Genomic DNA, 14,871 nt, shown 5'->3' with positions numbered 1-14,871 from the left:
TAAGTTATGTGAAATAAACAAACAATATGAATGAAACCGATGGAGGATCATTGGTGCTGGAAGTGGAGACTGAGAATTCTCCACAATAGGTATTTGAGAAAGTATCTTACAAGTCAGAACATTTTGGAGGTTTTTGATAAATCAACAATCCATTTGACTTTTTATTTGTGCTTTCAAGAAGAGAATCTCAAACCCCGAATACTGTTTTTCAGCTTTAAATCTTAAATACTTTACTAATGGTTTCCGGATCGCGGGTTTAAACTTTATCATGCTTCAAAATATGTGTTACGCAACACTTTGCGTCACGACCAAAGCTGTGATGTAAAAGCAGGTGTTTGATAAAATCTATCAAGATAAAAAAAAAAAAAGCGAAAGAGAAAAACCCGTCTGGTTTCGATTCCAGCGTGGTTGAGAATGCAACAATGCAACATGCTGCAATTATGTTTTCACTTTGTTCTTTGTAATCTCTGCTTCCACGGAGGTATTTGTTTTGTTCTTTTTTTTATTTGTTTTATTAGCAAATCCAACCTGCATTAATTTGAATCACATTCATATATCTGATATGCAGTTTTTAGGTCTAATACCCAACTTACCTATAAATGATTTGCAGGAAACTTTTAGTTAGTTGGTAACGATGCAAAGTCTATTTCGTGACCACCTTAGATTAAAACTGATGCCTTGTTCAAAAATGTGAGAAATAACTGTGTTATGACTGCTTCATAAATGATAACCTGGCTCAAAATGAGTGGCAGTTACATGCTATGGTTATTCTAGAGTCAATTGGAAACTAATGGATTGAGGCATGACAAATTGGAGGTGAACACAGAGAGTGAACGCTTTGTCAAACTAACCAATCTTCATTTTTTGGGCCTGGGAACGTTGCAGCTTTTGGCTCCCCTAGGGCAACATAATGAAATACTTTGAAGATATCCTTAATTTAATCTTTCGCAGGAAGTTACATTTTAGGCTTAAAGGTCATGTAAAATGACCACTAACCCTTCCAGCCAGTAGACTTATGAGATGTAAGCGATTAGATCTGGTGTTAACAGTCAGATTTCAAAGCGTAATGGAAGTGCAGGCATTATCCCAACCCCTGCACAGACAGGTTAAACTCAAAGATGCCAAAAGATACAATTAACGTTTTCAAGTAACAAAACCAGTTGTCCTGGAATGTATTGTAATCTGATGTGTGTGAGAGTGTTTAAAGGGAAGTTTTTCTACATGTTTCTTCTGCAATTTTAGTTGAAGAAAAAAAACAACACAAGCGCAGTATGTCTGCCAAACAAAATCAGCTGGATATGTGATGATTATGTAAATAAAGGTGGTGCACTCTGGCGGGGGAAAAAAATCAGAATTTGAAAAAGGGCAAACACATTGATTTAAGCCCTGGGTGTTTTTTTTCTCTATGTTGACATTGCCTGATGGCCCCTTCCTTTTCTTCGGCTCTACATTTCCATGTTCTGAATTGACTGCCGTAGGCTACAACATGAACTTTTGCATCATAAGGTTCTAAATGGTTAAAGGGTTACGATGACGCCTGCCAATTAGTTTTTCTTCAGCCTAGGTGCAGTGAAATGTAGTGTAGCTCAGCTTTGTGCAAAATGAAGGTCATATAATGGTCATGAAACATAACATATTACATTTTTTAATCATTTAAACACTACAACCCTTGTTATTCAACACATTACATTTTATAGGTTTCCTGCAAAGCTTAGGTGGGTTAATGTTACTAGAATTATTTCACCAAGTGTTTGAATAATTGAAACTGAGTCAGGCCTTCTTGGAAGCAGGTGAATTTACTTGCAAACAGCATACAAGGGTCAAACAACAATGTACCTGGATTGATACATGGTTGAATACATCGAATGAACAGTGTACAGAGATTATATGCAAGAGAAGTTGGTGTGTGCGCAAACACATACTAGGTTTGGTGTGTCCAGCCCGTTTTGCTGGCGAAAGCAGAAATGTTTTAATTTGGCAGATAACAGGGTATGGGAAATTTAGGGAGTCTTTTCTCCTCAACTACTGTGCATGAATGCGTCATACCTCTGTATGGGCCAAAATCTTATTAGGCAGTCTTCAAGGCTAAACAACAAACTTGTAGCAAAACACTTTGGAGTTCTCAGGTTCTGGGACAAAGTTCAATAGGCAGAAAGCATGTATTGTGCATTAAAATATTATACAATAAAGCAAATTAAATTCTGTTAACATTCCACCCTTTTTATAATATTTAATGCAACTTTTTGCAACACTTCAAAGCAAAAGGGCAAAGCATATGAGTAAATATATTTCATTCAAGCAGAATAATATCAAGTACATCAACATCACAGTTGTGAAAATGCAAGTGTGTGTACTGGTGCAACAGTCTATGTACAGTTTCAGAGAGGACAGTTTTTTGCAGAAGCCAGGGAACAGGAACCAAGATCGTCTTGATGGTCAACAAGTCCTTTTGTGGCATTTTGACGCAAAGTGTCCTTCATATCACAGTCACTGGGGGAATGGTTATGTAGGATATTACCATAACCGATTCAGATTGTTCCTCAGTGTCCAATTGTCCTTATTGAAGAATGGTCAGCTTCGTCTTCTCCTTGCATCTGAAACAGAATGAATTTGAGCAGTAACATGTTCTCAAAAGAAATGCTCATCATTCTGCCAGGGTTGTTTCTAAAATATCATCCTATCCATTTTGCTTGCTTTAGATGTCACAATTAACGCACAACAACATTTTAGGATAGGTTTGATTTCATTCTTCCACATGGTTGTCTGTGTTTGGGCAGCATTCAAGCACACACAGGCAGTCAGTGAGACAGGCCCTCCCTTTTCTGAATGGGACTGAATCACACACACACATTCTTGTGCTCTCTCCTTTTCTCCTTTCACAGAGACTGAGTCTCAGTTAGACACACATGTATTTCATTCATCACATACAGTTTGTGGCAAATAGGTTGCTCTTTCGTCCTTTCTCTCATAACAGCATAACAATTGTATGCACACTTTACTAAAACCTTCTATCTCCCTTCCCCTACATACTTTTTCTTTCTTTATAACATCCATAAACAATCAGTTCCAAACAATCTTTTTCCTCTTACACTTTCAACAACATTCTCTTATTCATCTCTTTGGCCACCACCTTTCTCTTTACTGTTCTCGATGGGGGCTTGGATCAAATGTAAAGTCAGATATTTGATCATATGTAAGAGGGGCAGTTGCTTACAAGTAATTTAATTTTTTTTTAATGTAAAATCTAATCAATTTAACAGGGTGAACACCCCTATTCCCTCCAATTGATTAACAAAATTCACCAATTTCAAACTAGAACACCCTCTATTTGATGTATTCTAAACAAAACTAATAAGTCTACTCAGCAGATGTAGACTATCGACAAACATAACAAAACAAAACAAATCAGCTGTTAATATTCACCTGATTTCAAGAAAGCCCCGATTCGCTCAGGCTCCGGATTCCGTCACCCCCCCTCCGTCCAAGTCGAGTCTGCTGACGGCCTCTCCCCGTAGCAAAGGGCTGGAGGTCTTCTGTGGAGAGTCCCAGACTCCCCCGTCTTCACGTGCAGGCTCTTCTTGTCCAGAGAAGAGGATGTCGGATCCGGCTCGAAGGACCATTTGTTACTAGAATTATTTCACCAAGTGTTTGAATAATTGAAACTGAGTCAGGCCTTCTTGGAAGCAGGTGAATTTACTTGCAAACAGCATACAAGGGTCAAACAACAATGTACCTGGATTGATACATGGTTGAATACATCGAATGAACAGTGTACAGAGATTATATGCAAGAGAAGTTGGTGTGTGCGCAAACACATACTAGGTTTGGTGTGTCCAGCCCGTTTTGCTGGCGAAAGCAGAAATGTTTTAATTTGGCAGATAACAGGGTATGGGAAATTTAGGGAGTCTTTTCTCCTCAACTACTGTGCATGAATGCGTCATACCTCTGTATGGGCCAAAATCTGCGCAAACACATACTAGGTTTGGTGTGTCCAGCCCGTTTTGCTGGCGAAAGCAGAAATGTTTTAATTTGGCAGATAACAGGATATGGGAATTTTAGGGAGTCTTTTCTTACTGTGCACATGAATGCGTCATACCTCTGTATGGGCCAAAATCTTATTAGGCAGTCTTCAAGGCTAAACAACAAACTTGTAGCAAAACACTTTGGAGTTCTCAGGTTCTGGGACAAAGTTCAATAGGCAGAAAGCATGTATTGTGCATTAAAATATTATACAATAAAGCAAATTAAATTCTGTTAACAGTTAAAAGTTGAGCCTTAGTTGCACTATTAAAATGTCTTGCAGCAGTCACCTCATCTCTGCTGCTTGATGTTATTTCCCTTTCAGCATTTCATTGTCCAAGTATCAAGTGACATTTCCTGAGTTGATTGTAGGGTTACTGCTCTAATCACCTGTTGTGATGGGCGTGTTTGTTGAGACTGGCGCCTAAATAAAGGCGAGAGCACTGTGCATTCCCCCTTGGCTGATCATCAGGGTGTGACACCATTCTGTGGGCATTAAGTGAGGTGGATAACTGCATGATCATGTCTCTTTTTTTATATATTTTTTTTTTTGCATTTTCAAGCTTTCATTGATAGTACAGAGTGAAATGGGGAGACAGAGAGATGACCTTTAGTAAAGGTCCACGGGTCGGATTAGAACCCGCGAGCACTGCAACGAAGGCCAGAGCCAATATGGTACGTTATGGTACGTGCTCTATCCACTACACCACCAGAGCGCCCATGTCTTGCTGTTCTTTACTCAACTTTGAACTCATCCTAGCTAGAAACTCTTGACTGATTAGGCCTGCATGAGGATGATGATTTCTGATTGAGGAAAATGTTGAGTATTACAGAAAACACCCTAATATTATTTTTTTTTAAACACAAAGGTTAGTTTTTCGGTTGGTAGCAACGTTATGTTGTGTTTTTACCAAACAGTCTATGATTTTTACCCAGTCAGAAATTACTTTTAACGTGAGCAAAATTGTATTCACTCTCAGTTTTGCAACATATTTTTAAATGTTCAAATCACTCGTTTAAACATTGAACACATCCACGACACACCTGATTTGCTCAACTTGTCCAAATCACTCACTTTTTATTGACATGTTTGACAAAATAAACATGAGAAGCACACATTCAAAGGTATGCTTTACAATTTGCACATGATTGTGACTGCAGATACTTCATAAAATTCTTATTACATTATAAAAATACTTATTCAAACATCTCCTGCAATATTTAGAGGCAATGTCTGCCGCAGATTGTGTTACATAGACAAGATGAGGAAACAAGCAATCAATGTTGTTAAATCTATAAATACATACTGCTGCTTCAAAAATAAAATACGTGATTACGACCAAGATCAATTGGATTATGGTTCACAAAATATTTGTGCATGTAGTGTAGACTTCACCTGTATATGCCATACAGTAAACAGTAAGATTTGGCTCTGATTTCTATGTTTTATTTACAATGACAGTGTCCCATGAAACAATATGTACATTTAACAGCTTATATATCGATCTGGAACAGACAAAACTTGACATATTAACACGTAGCAGCACAGACCTCTAGTTCATTAAATACAACGCATTTTTTTTACTGTTAGGTTGCAAAAATTCAGGTGAAAACAAGTTTCTCAACTTGACGTCTGGGCACGATACAATTTTCATAAATATGCACAACCTTCTCATTAGTGCCTCTCTTTAGTTTTATCTTATCTCTGGGCAGTGAAGTCTATTTGTCCCCGGCCGCTGCGTACATTTCATCTATTCTCCCCTGGTACATCTTCACAACGATGCCCCTCCTCAGTTTCATGGTGGGTCCTGCACAGACCAGAATAAAAAAGGAAAAAAAAGTGGGTTAATTCAGTCTAAATTCAGTTCAGTTTTTCTGCCAAGCGACACCCACGCAATGACGCTGTGTAGCTTTAAAAATGAGGAAGAGATTTAATCGCCACCAAACAAATTTTACTGGAATGAAACGATTACGACAAAGAACTTGATAAAAATCTGTTTAAACCGACGATTGTTGAATTACTCAAGTTTGATTACCAAGAGGAAGAAAACCTAAAATATTAAAGATAAATTAAATTAAACAAATTAACCAATAATACGGTCACAAACAAAAAACTGGTTTATACCACACTTATAATAATATGTGACCCTCTGGGCTAAAATCAAGTATTTCCTCATTGCTAAATCTGACTGCAAGTATAATTTGATTGGGTTCACGCACAACACCTTTTTTCCGATGATTCGTAAAATTGAGCTCAAATCTCAGAGAATATCCAGTGATTTTACGTAAATCAAAGTAGCAATACCACAGTGTAGCAATACTCTTTAACAAGTAAAAGTACTGCATTCATTCATCCATGTACTTAAAGTGCTGAAGTAAACACACTTTCCAATACTGCATACAGTAAGAAGAAGCAAACATTCACTCACCCAGTTCTCCTCCTTCGACAGAGAAGTCTCTCATCAGTAAGGTCCACTTCTGAACCCTCTGGGCGTTGGACGCTGCCCTGGCGTTGACACGCTCCAGTCCTTCCTGGATGGCTTTGTAGATAGCTGGCTCCTTATTGGCTATGATCTCTGACACCTTGGTCGCCGTGACGCCGTTGTTCCTGCAGAAGTCTATAGCCTCAGCAGTCAGCTCGTCCGTGGGCTCGTTGTTGTCGTTCACTACACACTGTGGAAACATGAAGAAGGCTCATTTACTGTGTTTGTTTGAATTATGTATCAGCTGTTACTGTGTGTAGGAGTGGAGGGAGGCCCGGTTACTTTGAGCGTGAGCAGCATGGAGAGGAACTTGAGCTTGTCTCCTAACAGCATGGCGTTACTGATGATGGGCACCTCGGCCTTCAGGGCGTCCTCGATGGGCACAGGAGGGATGTTCTCTCCACCCGCCGTGATGATGAGCTCTGTAGCAAAACAGAATGATTGAATAATTAAACTCAATGACCTTTGACAAAAGCATTGTATTGTGTTGTTATCCACAACACTATTTTGTACTATAATAGTCTTTTTAAGAATAACGAATATTCAGTTATCAGGTTATCACTTCTAACTCCCAAGCGCATATCTTTTCATTACAAACTAATCTTAAAATAATAAAAAACAAAACAGGTAATGTAAAAGAAAATGAGTTAATTACGCTAACGAAAAGAATGTGCTATGTGTTTCAAAGTTCTGTTATAGGAATGTAGTCATATATTATACATATTGATCAATTGTAATCTGAACTGTAAATAGTAACTCTTGCTTTCACGTACATGCAGTAGTGTAAAAACTACAACGATTGATATTGAAACGTGGTGGAGTTGAAGCATAAAGTTGCATTAAAAAATAGATCAAATACTTTTCGTAGTGAATTCTTTTGCGAACTAATATCATGTCAAGAAGCTTATTTGGAGCACATCCTACCCTTGATTCTCCCTGTGATGAACATGTATTCATTCTGGTCGAATCGTCCCAGGTCTCCAGAGTGCAGCCAGCCGTCCTGGTCCAGAGCCTCGGCTGTTTTCTCCGGTTCTCCCAGGTATCCCATGAAGACATTCCGACCCCAGAAACAGATCTCTCCGTTCCCGTCACTATCAGGGTTCTCCAGCTTCACCTGGCAGCCTTCCATCACCTTTCCACAGCTGGAGAGACACATTATAACCCAACGAAACACTTTATTTAGACCTGTAGTGATGTACGCACCTACTTTGTCATTCAGCACATAGAAATAAAATGACATAATATCAGTAAACTTTAAAAAACCTTTCCACATACTGTACACAACTGGCTCATTTGTGCTTATTCAAACCACTGGTTATCAAACCTTTTGGCTGCTACATATTGCCAAAATATACATTTAAACCATTTAACATGCAGCTTTTCCTTTTCATCTCATAGCTTCTAGGTAAGAAAAATCAACATTTTCAAAAATAATTCTAGTTATGTGCATTACACACGTTTCCCCTAATATTAATCCAAAACAATGACAGCCTAAATGAGAACTGAGAGTGAATATTGGACTCACATTCATCAGGTGGCCTGGCTGAAACATGACTCCAAATGAAAGCTAATGCTGCATAATGTTGTAAATGGGAAGCTGTTTGTAGGCAAGTTTGCCATATCAACTGAATAAAGGCCCGTCTTGTGTTCACAGCATGCTGGATGCTCTACTACATCCGGTCAAAACTTTTAGTGCTTTTTTTTTTAGATTCTGGCCCGCAATCCACAGAAGCAGAAGTTACGTCACATCGACAGAGCCTCCAAGGGATAATCACCAGAGATGCGAAGGATATATAATCAAGAGGCAAGTTCAAGGCCCGATGTTATGAGGAATTAACTTAGCAAAAGTATGTCCCTATTGTCCCTATTGCTTGCTAACTACATACCTATGTAATGATCAGCTAAACGTATCAGATTTAGAATGAAGGGAGTGTCATTTTCATTCCAGCATTATCTACAATTCAACTCAATTAGTTTAGTAAGTCATTTGGGTGTGTAGAGATGCTAATGTAGCCACGGGCGGGGAGCCTCTTTGGTCTGGTCACCTCAAACTTGTAGTATTCAGTGACGTCACTCATAAACAGAGGAGTTTCCCTTTAAAGGTGGACTCAGCGATTCTGGAGAATGCCTGTTGCCAAAATGAGTGAATATCACGTCACAATCCACTACCAGTCCATACTATGTGCGCACTCAAAGAAAAAAACTCTGTAAACGGGCATTTTGCTAGCTACGATGGGCCCCCTTTGTTTACATACCAGTTCACAGAGCCTAGGCCATGTAACAACACCAGACACGGACACGGTGCGGATCGTGAGGGGATATTTACTGATTTTGATGAAATGGGATTTTGACAACAAGCGTTGTCCAGAATCTCTGACTCCGACATTTTCACTAGAGAGGGAAAAAACATGTCATGTCCCATAATGCTTTGCTGCTGACCTTGTGACGCGGTACTGTTGGCCTATGGAGATGGAAATTGGCCCGCTGCTTTCACTCATGCCGTACACCTCCAACATAGGGATGTTGAGGCTGTAGAAGTACTCCAGGGTTTCTTTGGTGATGGGGGCAGCGCCGGTGAAGCAGTTCTTGCAGCGGTCTAAGCCCAGCGCAGCACGGACATTCTTAAAGACCAGAGCATTAGCCAGCATGAAGCCCCATGGCACCGCCTCCGCCCTGGAACACAAAAGATAAACTTGTTTTTTTACACAAGTTTTATACAGTATATTTGAGAAATGGGCCCAGAGTGAAACTTCACCAATATCAGTCTTGTTAGTTTGTCCAACACTTTGGCCCAGAAAGAAATATCCCAACAACTTTTGGACATTTGCCGAAAGACAATCATGACTGACTTTGGTGATCACCTGGTTTAGTGAAAAGGCTCGACAAATATTAGATAGATTGCTCTGAAAGTCGGTATAAACATGCATGTTCTCTAGTTGTAACTACTTCACTGATTCCCTGACTTAACATCTAGCTGTGTCTATGTTGTAATATGCTGGATGTAAATGTACGTTTAACTTTGTTATATCATATGTGCCATCTCTCTTATCATGTACAGCTTATTTGATCCTCTTCTTATCTAGTACAATTGTGTTTATCAGGGGTCATTTAGTTGTCATTTAGTGCAATTCCATTTATTGTGCGTAATTTATTTTAAAACAGGGCACCTGCAATACTATCTTATCTCAGGGCCTGTGCAATCTCCTCTCAACCAGGGAACTGATCTTTACTTACCTGTCCTAAAGTACATTGGTGGTCTTGTTAGACATGTACTGTCATGTGTTGTATTGTACTGTATACCGATATGCACACATGTATTGATATATTTAATGTATTATTTGTATGTAGCTTTTCTCAGCACTTTTCCCAAGACAAAGTTTTGTCAGGACAATAAAGTGTATCTTATCTTAACATTAAGGTTAACGTTTCAAATAGTCCAATGCTTTGCTGTATTTTGGGAAGCACACAAAGGAAGAAAAATGTAGATAGTATCTCTTAATTATTACTAATAAATGACAAGATTACTGATGCGACAGCTTACTCTGGAAGTCACAGATATTGATTCTGTGACACAAGAGGTTGAACAGCCATTTTTGCAAGACATACCTATCGAAATAAAGTATTTTGGATAAAGTATGATGTCTGAGGAAATCTTGTCTCATACTTTAACACAGCATTATAGTCCAGTCATGATAACATAAAAAAGTGAGTTTAACGTTGTCTTTCATAGATGAATAATATGTGCTGTCTCACCCGTTCATGATACTGTACTGGTACTGCAGGCCTATGGACTTGGCCCAGGCTGCCACTCTCTTCTTCATTGGCGATACCTTCATACCAACAGATCTCATCTTCTCATGCATCTTCTCCCACACGCGAGGAACCCCCATGAAAAAAGTTGGACGAGCTTCCTTCATTGAGGTGACTAAAGTGCCCTGTACAAATGAATGCGGATTATAGAATACCTCCAATATTTATTCCATGTTTTTATTACAGAGTAAGAGTTGGAGCACTAACCTTGAGGGCGTCTGGCTCTGCAAAGTAGGTGGTGATACCATTCTGCATACACGTCCACAAGTCAAACATCTGAGCCGCTACGTGGCTGAGCGGCAGGTAACTGACCACCACCTCTTCACCGTAGGTCAAATCACCCAGGGGAGCAGAGCCGGCCGTCCATGTCAACTGCACATTAAAAAGTGAGAGAGGAGGGTTTTTAATTTTTTAATTTTAAATAAAGTAAACACAGTCTCTCTTTGACATTCTTAAAGATTGATTTGCAGCTATTTTGAAAATCGATTGATTGTTTAACTATCAACCAAAAAAAAAAAAAGATCAAATAACTCTAAGAAAAAGCATTACATTTATGCCACAACAACAAAAGCTCTAAGTGAATGAAAGTATCTGGGGTCTAGAATAACTCACATTGTCGTGGCTCAACATGACTCCTTTAGGTTGGCCAGTGGTTCCAGAGGTGTAGATGAGCGTACAGCACTCATTGGCTCGTAGGCTGTCAATCACAGCATCGAGCTGCTCCTCAGGCACTTCCTCTCCCAGCTTCATGAACTCCGCCCACTACACAAATACACAGATTAGCTTCAATCCGGACTGAACTGTACTATACTACTGTACAGCAGCAGTGTTTAATACAGTCACAATTATAAATGTAATTCTTAAGAAAGATGGTAGTTTAGCATTAAAAGGCTTATTGGTTGCAACTGTAAGCATCATATTAGAGCACTAGCAGATGTTTTATAAACATGTGACTTATTTGTCCAATCAAAATGTTTGTTGAGTGAACGTACTGTATAAAGGAATGGTTCTTTCTGCTGCAGCTCGCCTTTGTATTGGACAATGGCTTTCAGATGAGGAAGTTTATCTTTAACCTGTCGGGAAAAACACTCAGTCATGTGAGGAAATGTTTTGTTTTTTTTCTTCTTTTTGCAAATAGTTATTACAGGCACACTGATTTGATTAAGCTCTTGACCTGTAGGATTTTTTCGAGCTGTTTATGGTTCTCCACAACCAGGACGTTGGCCTCACAGTTTTCTGCCACGTACTGACAAGCTTCAGGGGAGTTGGTGGTGTAAATTCCCGCTGCCAGACCCCTAATGCACAAATCAGATGTAGGAGAATATAAAAATTAGAAACAAAACTGTATTACTGTATTTTAGCAAAGATCCACAGCATCGTTTTACAGTGTTTGCAAAGATAATGTATTTTGTAAAAGGATATCTAAAGTTTGAAATAACCCAAATGGCATTTTAAAACAACCTTTCTACTTTCTTTGTTTACCATTTTACTTTACATTTGTTTACTTCTTTTATTACGCCTTTCACTTCCTGCACTGTCCCTTTGTTGTTGAATCGATGTCAATTCCCCCACTGTGGGACAAATAAAGGAATGTCTTATCTTATCTTATAAAGAATCTAAAGCACCCACAAAACATTGCCAAGTTTCTACATTAATGATTACATTTTCCATGTCAATAGTTTTTTATAGGAGGCAGTGAAGGAGACATGGAATGCCAACAACCACAATAGGTTTCTGGGACTTTAAACTGGTAGAGCCCAAACAGGTGTGGGCAGACACACAGAGATGGACCTTGAGATAAAAACATGGACAGGTAAATCTGCACACTGTCAGGTCAGCTGAAACCACGCTGATCTCGGGCACAAAAGTGCTTTCTGAAACACTTGAAATGTGACCTCACCCGGCAAAGATGCTTCCCACGTCTGCGATGAACCACTCGGGGGAGTTGAACCCCAGGATACCCACGCCATGGTAACGCTCCAGCCCCAGCTAAGAGAAGAAGACAGGTTGTGTTTTCTTAAATATTTGTTTTCAAAGAACATGCATCTTTAATGACATGGTAGTGCTGTGCCCCCATTACTCTCGACCTACATTTAGTTTCAGAAAGCCCACTCCACTTCACGGGACACAAAACATGTTAATGAAACAGGAGACGTAACACAAGCTGTTCATTTCACACGCCCAAAGTGTTTGTTTTCAGCAGCCCATTCTTACACTGGGGAGCTTACAGTGAGAGAGGGAGTAAATACTGGAGTACGGTTTACAAAACAGGTGCCAGGTATTGATGTTTTTGTGAGGCTTGCGTGTGTTTTTGAACACCGGTATTGGTATATGTCGTATGCTGTACAGATTGTAAAGCCCCCTGAGGCCTATTGTGATATTGCGCTGAATAAATAAAATTGACTTGACCTGACTATGAAGATCATGTGGACAGGAATTTATTGAATCTAAACTTCTACCATACTAGTTAAGAAGTGAAGGATGTGACATTCAGTAACAGGGCAATTGTCTGTTTTGGCATCACTGCAGCACACTGGTTTTGAATGAAACCGTGACTTTGACTATAAAGGGCTGACTTCCAGCTTTACAAGTATTTGAGGATCTTTGTTAATATATTTGGAGTGGAACTTGTAGCAAGTTTCTATCGACTAGTTTTAGAACAATGCTTTTGAAAAATGATCCTTAACAAACATGCAATCATGCCAGCTAAGAGCTTTTTATGGCCACAGAGAGGAATGTTATAGACTGGCAGACAGGTTTTGTATTTGCTGAAGTCCAGACTAAAAGCAAAATAGCCCCTGAGGCAAGCAAGATTGCTGCAGTTAAAGTTTAGGAGAGTGCATTTTCGTGAAAGATAAAAAAGTTTGAGTGCTATTATAAAGAATTCTAGTTCCTTTTAAAGTTAAGGTGATTGTAAATCAATTGAAACTGTCTCTGTGTAATAATTGTGTTTTTTTTTAAATAAATGAACATGCCTTGCCTAGTTTCTGTTCCTTATAAGTGACTATAGTTTGTATAAAAAAAAGACTACGGATGTAAACACTCACAAATTAAATCAAAAAGACAGCCCTTTCATCTCATAGCTGATGTGCATACTGTATATGCAGGAGTGGAGAGCCAGCATACTAAAGAATGTGCCCAAACATTTCCTGATAGCATTGCAGTAGAGTTGGCCTATACTTTTTAGGGAAACATATGCAGAAAAAGTCAAAATAAACAAACATACCTTGAGAAAACTTTTGGCAGCTGCCCGACACTGCTCATAATATCCCCTCCATGAGATGGTCTCCTCATGTTTGGAAGCCAAGGCTGGAACTTGCCCGTACTTTTCCACCGTTGCCAAAAACATCTGGTGTACGGTGATGGGAGTTCGCGATGCCATGCCCGAGCCCTCCATCCTCACCCTGACTGCCTTGTCTCTGCCGGTGGTCCATAGCTCGTCAGCCGGGGCCAGAGTTGTCGCCAAATTGGCCGTCGACAAGGGGACCGCCTTGGGCTCTTCTGCATTGGGACAACAGGGACAGCTGAATTTACCCGCCGCCATCGATAACAAGTCAAAGTCAGAAGACAGCCACACCACACAGAGACACAGCAAAGTCAAGAGGGAGAGTCACATGTAAGACATCTCTGCATTAACCCCCGGGGATTTTTACAAACACTGCGTCAGCTCAACATGACTTTCAGGTTATGCAGTGAGAAGTGACAGGCTACGCTGTTACCTGAGACTAAATAGAGAAGCTGTGGAATGTCAGTGCCTTCCCCACCAATCAGGTTATAACAAGGAAGTAATCTGTCTTTATTAAAGAACAGCAAACTGGAGTTACTATTTTGTTGGCACGAAAGGACACAGACACAACAATGCTGTGTTTGTTTTGAATGAATGCACAAAGTGCTCTTTCTTTCATTCCTTCATCTTATTTGCATTTTATTATTACTTTTTGATTGCACATTATTTTCTGTTCCTATCATCACGTCCAACTAAAATCTAGGATTATATTGTCTTATTTTATTCATTCTTTTTACCAACTGGTTTTGTTTGCTCTTCTGCAGAAAAAGAGAGTTTGTTTTCATTGCTAAAACATGTTTTTTTCACACCTTAGCCTCTAAGCATTTGACCCATTGTAACAGCTGACAGTTGCATCCGCCTGTTTATAAAGAGGATTATGGCTGTTAGTTCAAAACACTTACAAGTAAAGTCAAGTTAAACTTTCTGGTTTCAAACAACTTCCCAGAACTGGAACTTCTCCTGTAAAGATCACACATGTCTGTTGATTCGTGGAGTTTTGCAAACAACTTTAGTTTGGTTAAGATCTTGGTGCAACATTTGATACAGTACAATCATGGGATTTTTTACTCAGAGGCCTCTTTACTGCAAAAATGCACACGAGGAGCTTGAGGCTAATCAATCAGTTTTAGTTCCTATTAACAACCATGCTTTATGTAATACTCATTGTATTCTAACATCGACATGCCATGGCGTCTATTCATGACCCTGTTCTCATGTTACAAATGTTTGTGCATGTGATGCTGCCTCCTCAGACTCCTTTTTTAGGTGAAA

At 39.4% G+C, this 14,871-nt stretch overlaps 1 protein-coding gene across 1 annotated transcript; it reads right to left on the bottom strand.

Annotated features, from left to right (window-relative positions):
• Window positions 1–5,171: 5,171 nt before the first annotated feature.
• Window positions 5,172–13,990, bottom strand: LOC307256653 (long-chain-fatty-acid--CoA ligase ACSBG2-like). The gene is made up of 12 exons (XM_080035702.1): window positions 13,540–13,990; window positions 12,214–12,302; window positions 11,488–11,608; window positions 11,306–11,386; window positions 10,926–11,075; window positions 10,521–10,685; window positions 10,257–10,438; window positions 8,943–9,176; window positions 7,428–7,645; window positions 6,786–6,925; window positions 6,450–6,693; window positions 5,172–5,828 (listed from the first exon to the last, which is right to left on the bottom strand). Exons 1-12 carry the CDS (start codon window positions 13,855–13,857, stop codon window positions 5,740–5,742), a joined length of 2,031 nt encoding a protein of 676 aa, XP_079891828.1. The 5' UTR covers window positions 13,858–13,990; the 3' UTR covers window positions 5,172–5,739.
• Window positions 13,991–14,871: the final 881 nt, after the last annotated feature.

This window comes from Ammodytes marinus, assembly GCF_949987685.1.
Source record: "Ammodytes marinus genome assembly, chromosome: 2".
Taxonomy (NCBI): Eukaryota; Metazoa; Chordata; class Actinopteri; order Uranoscopiformes; family Ammodytidae; genus Ammodytes; species Ammodytes marinus.
The sequence above is the reverse complement of the archived record's forward strand: the minus strand, read 5'-3'. Positions and strand labels throughout refer to the sequence as shown.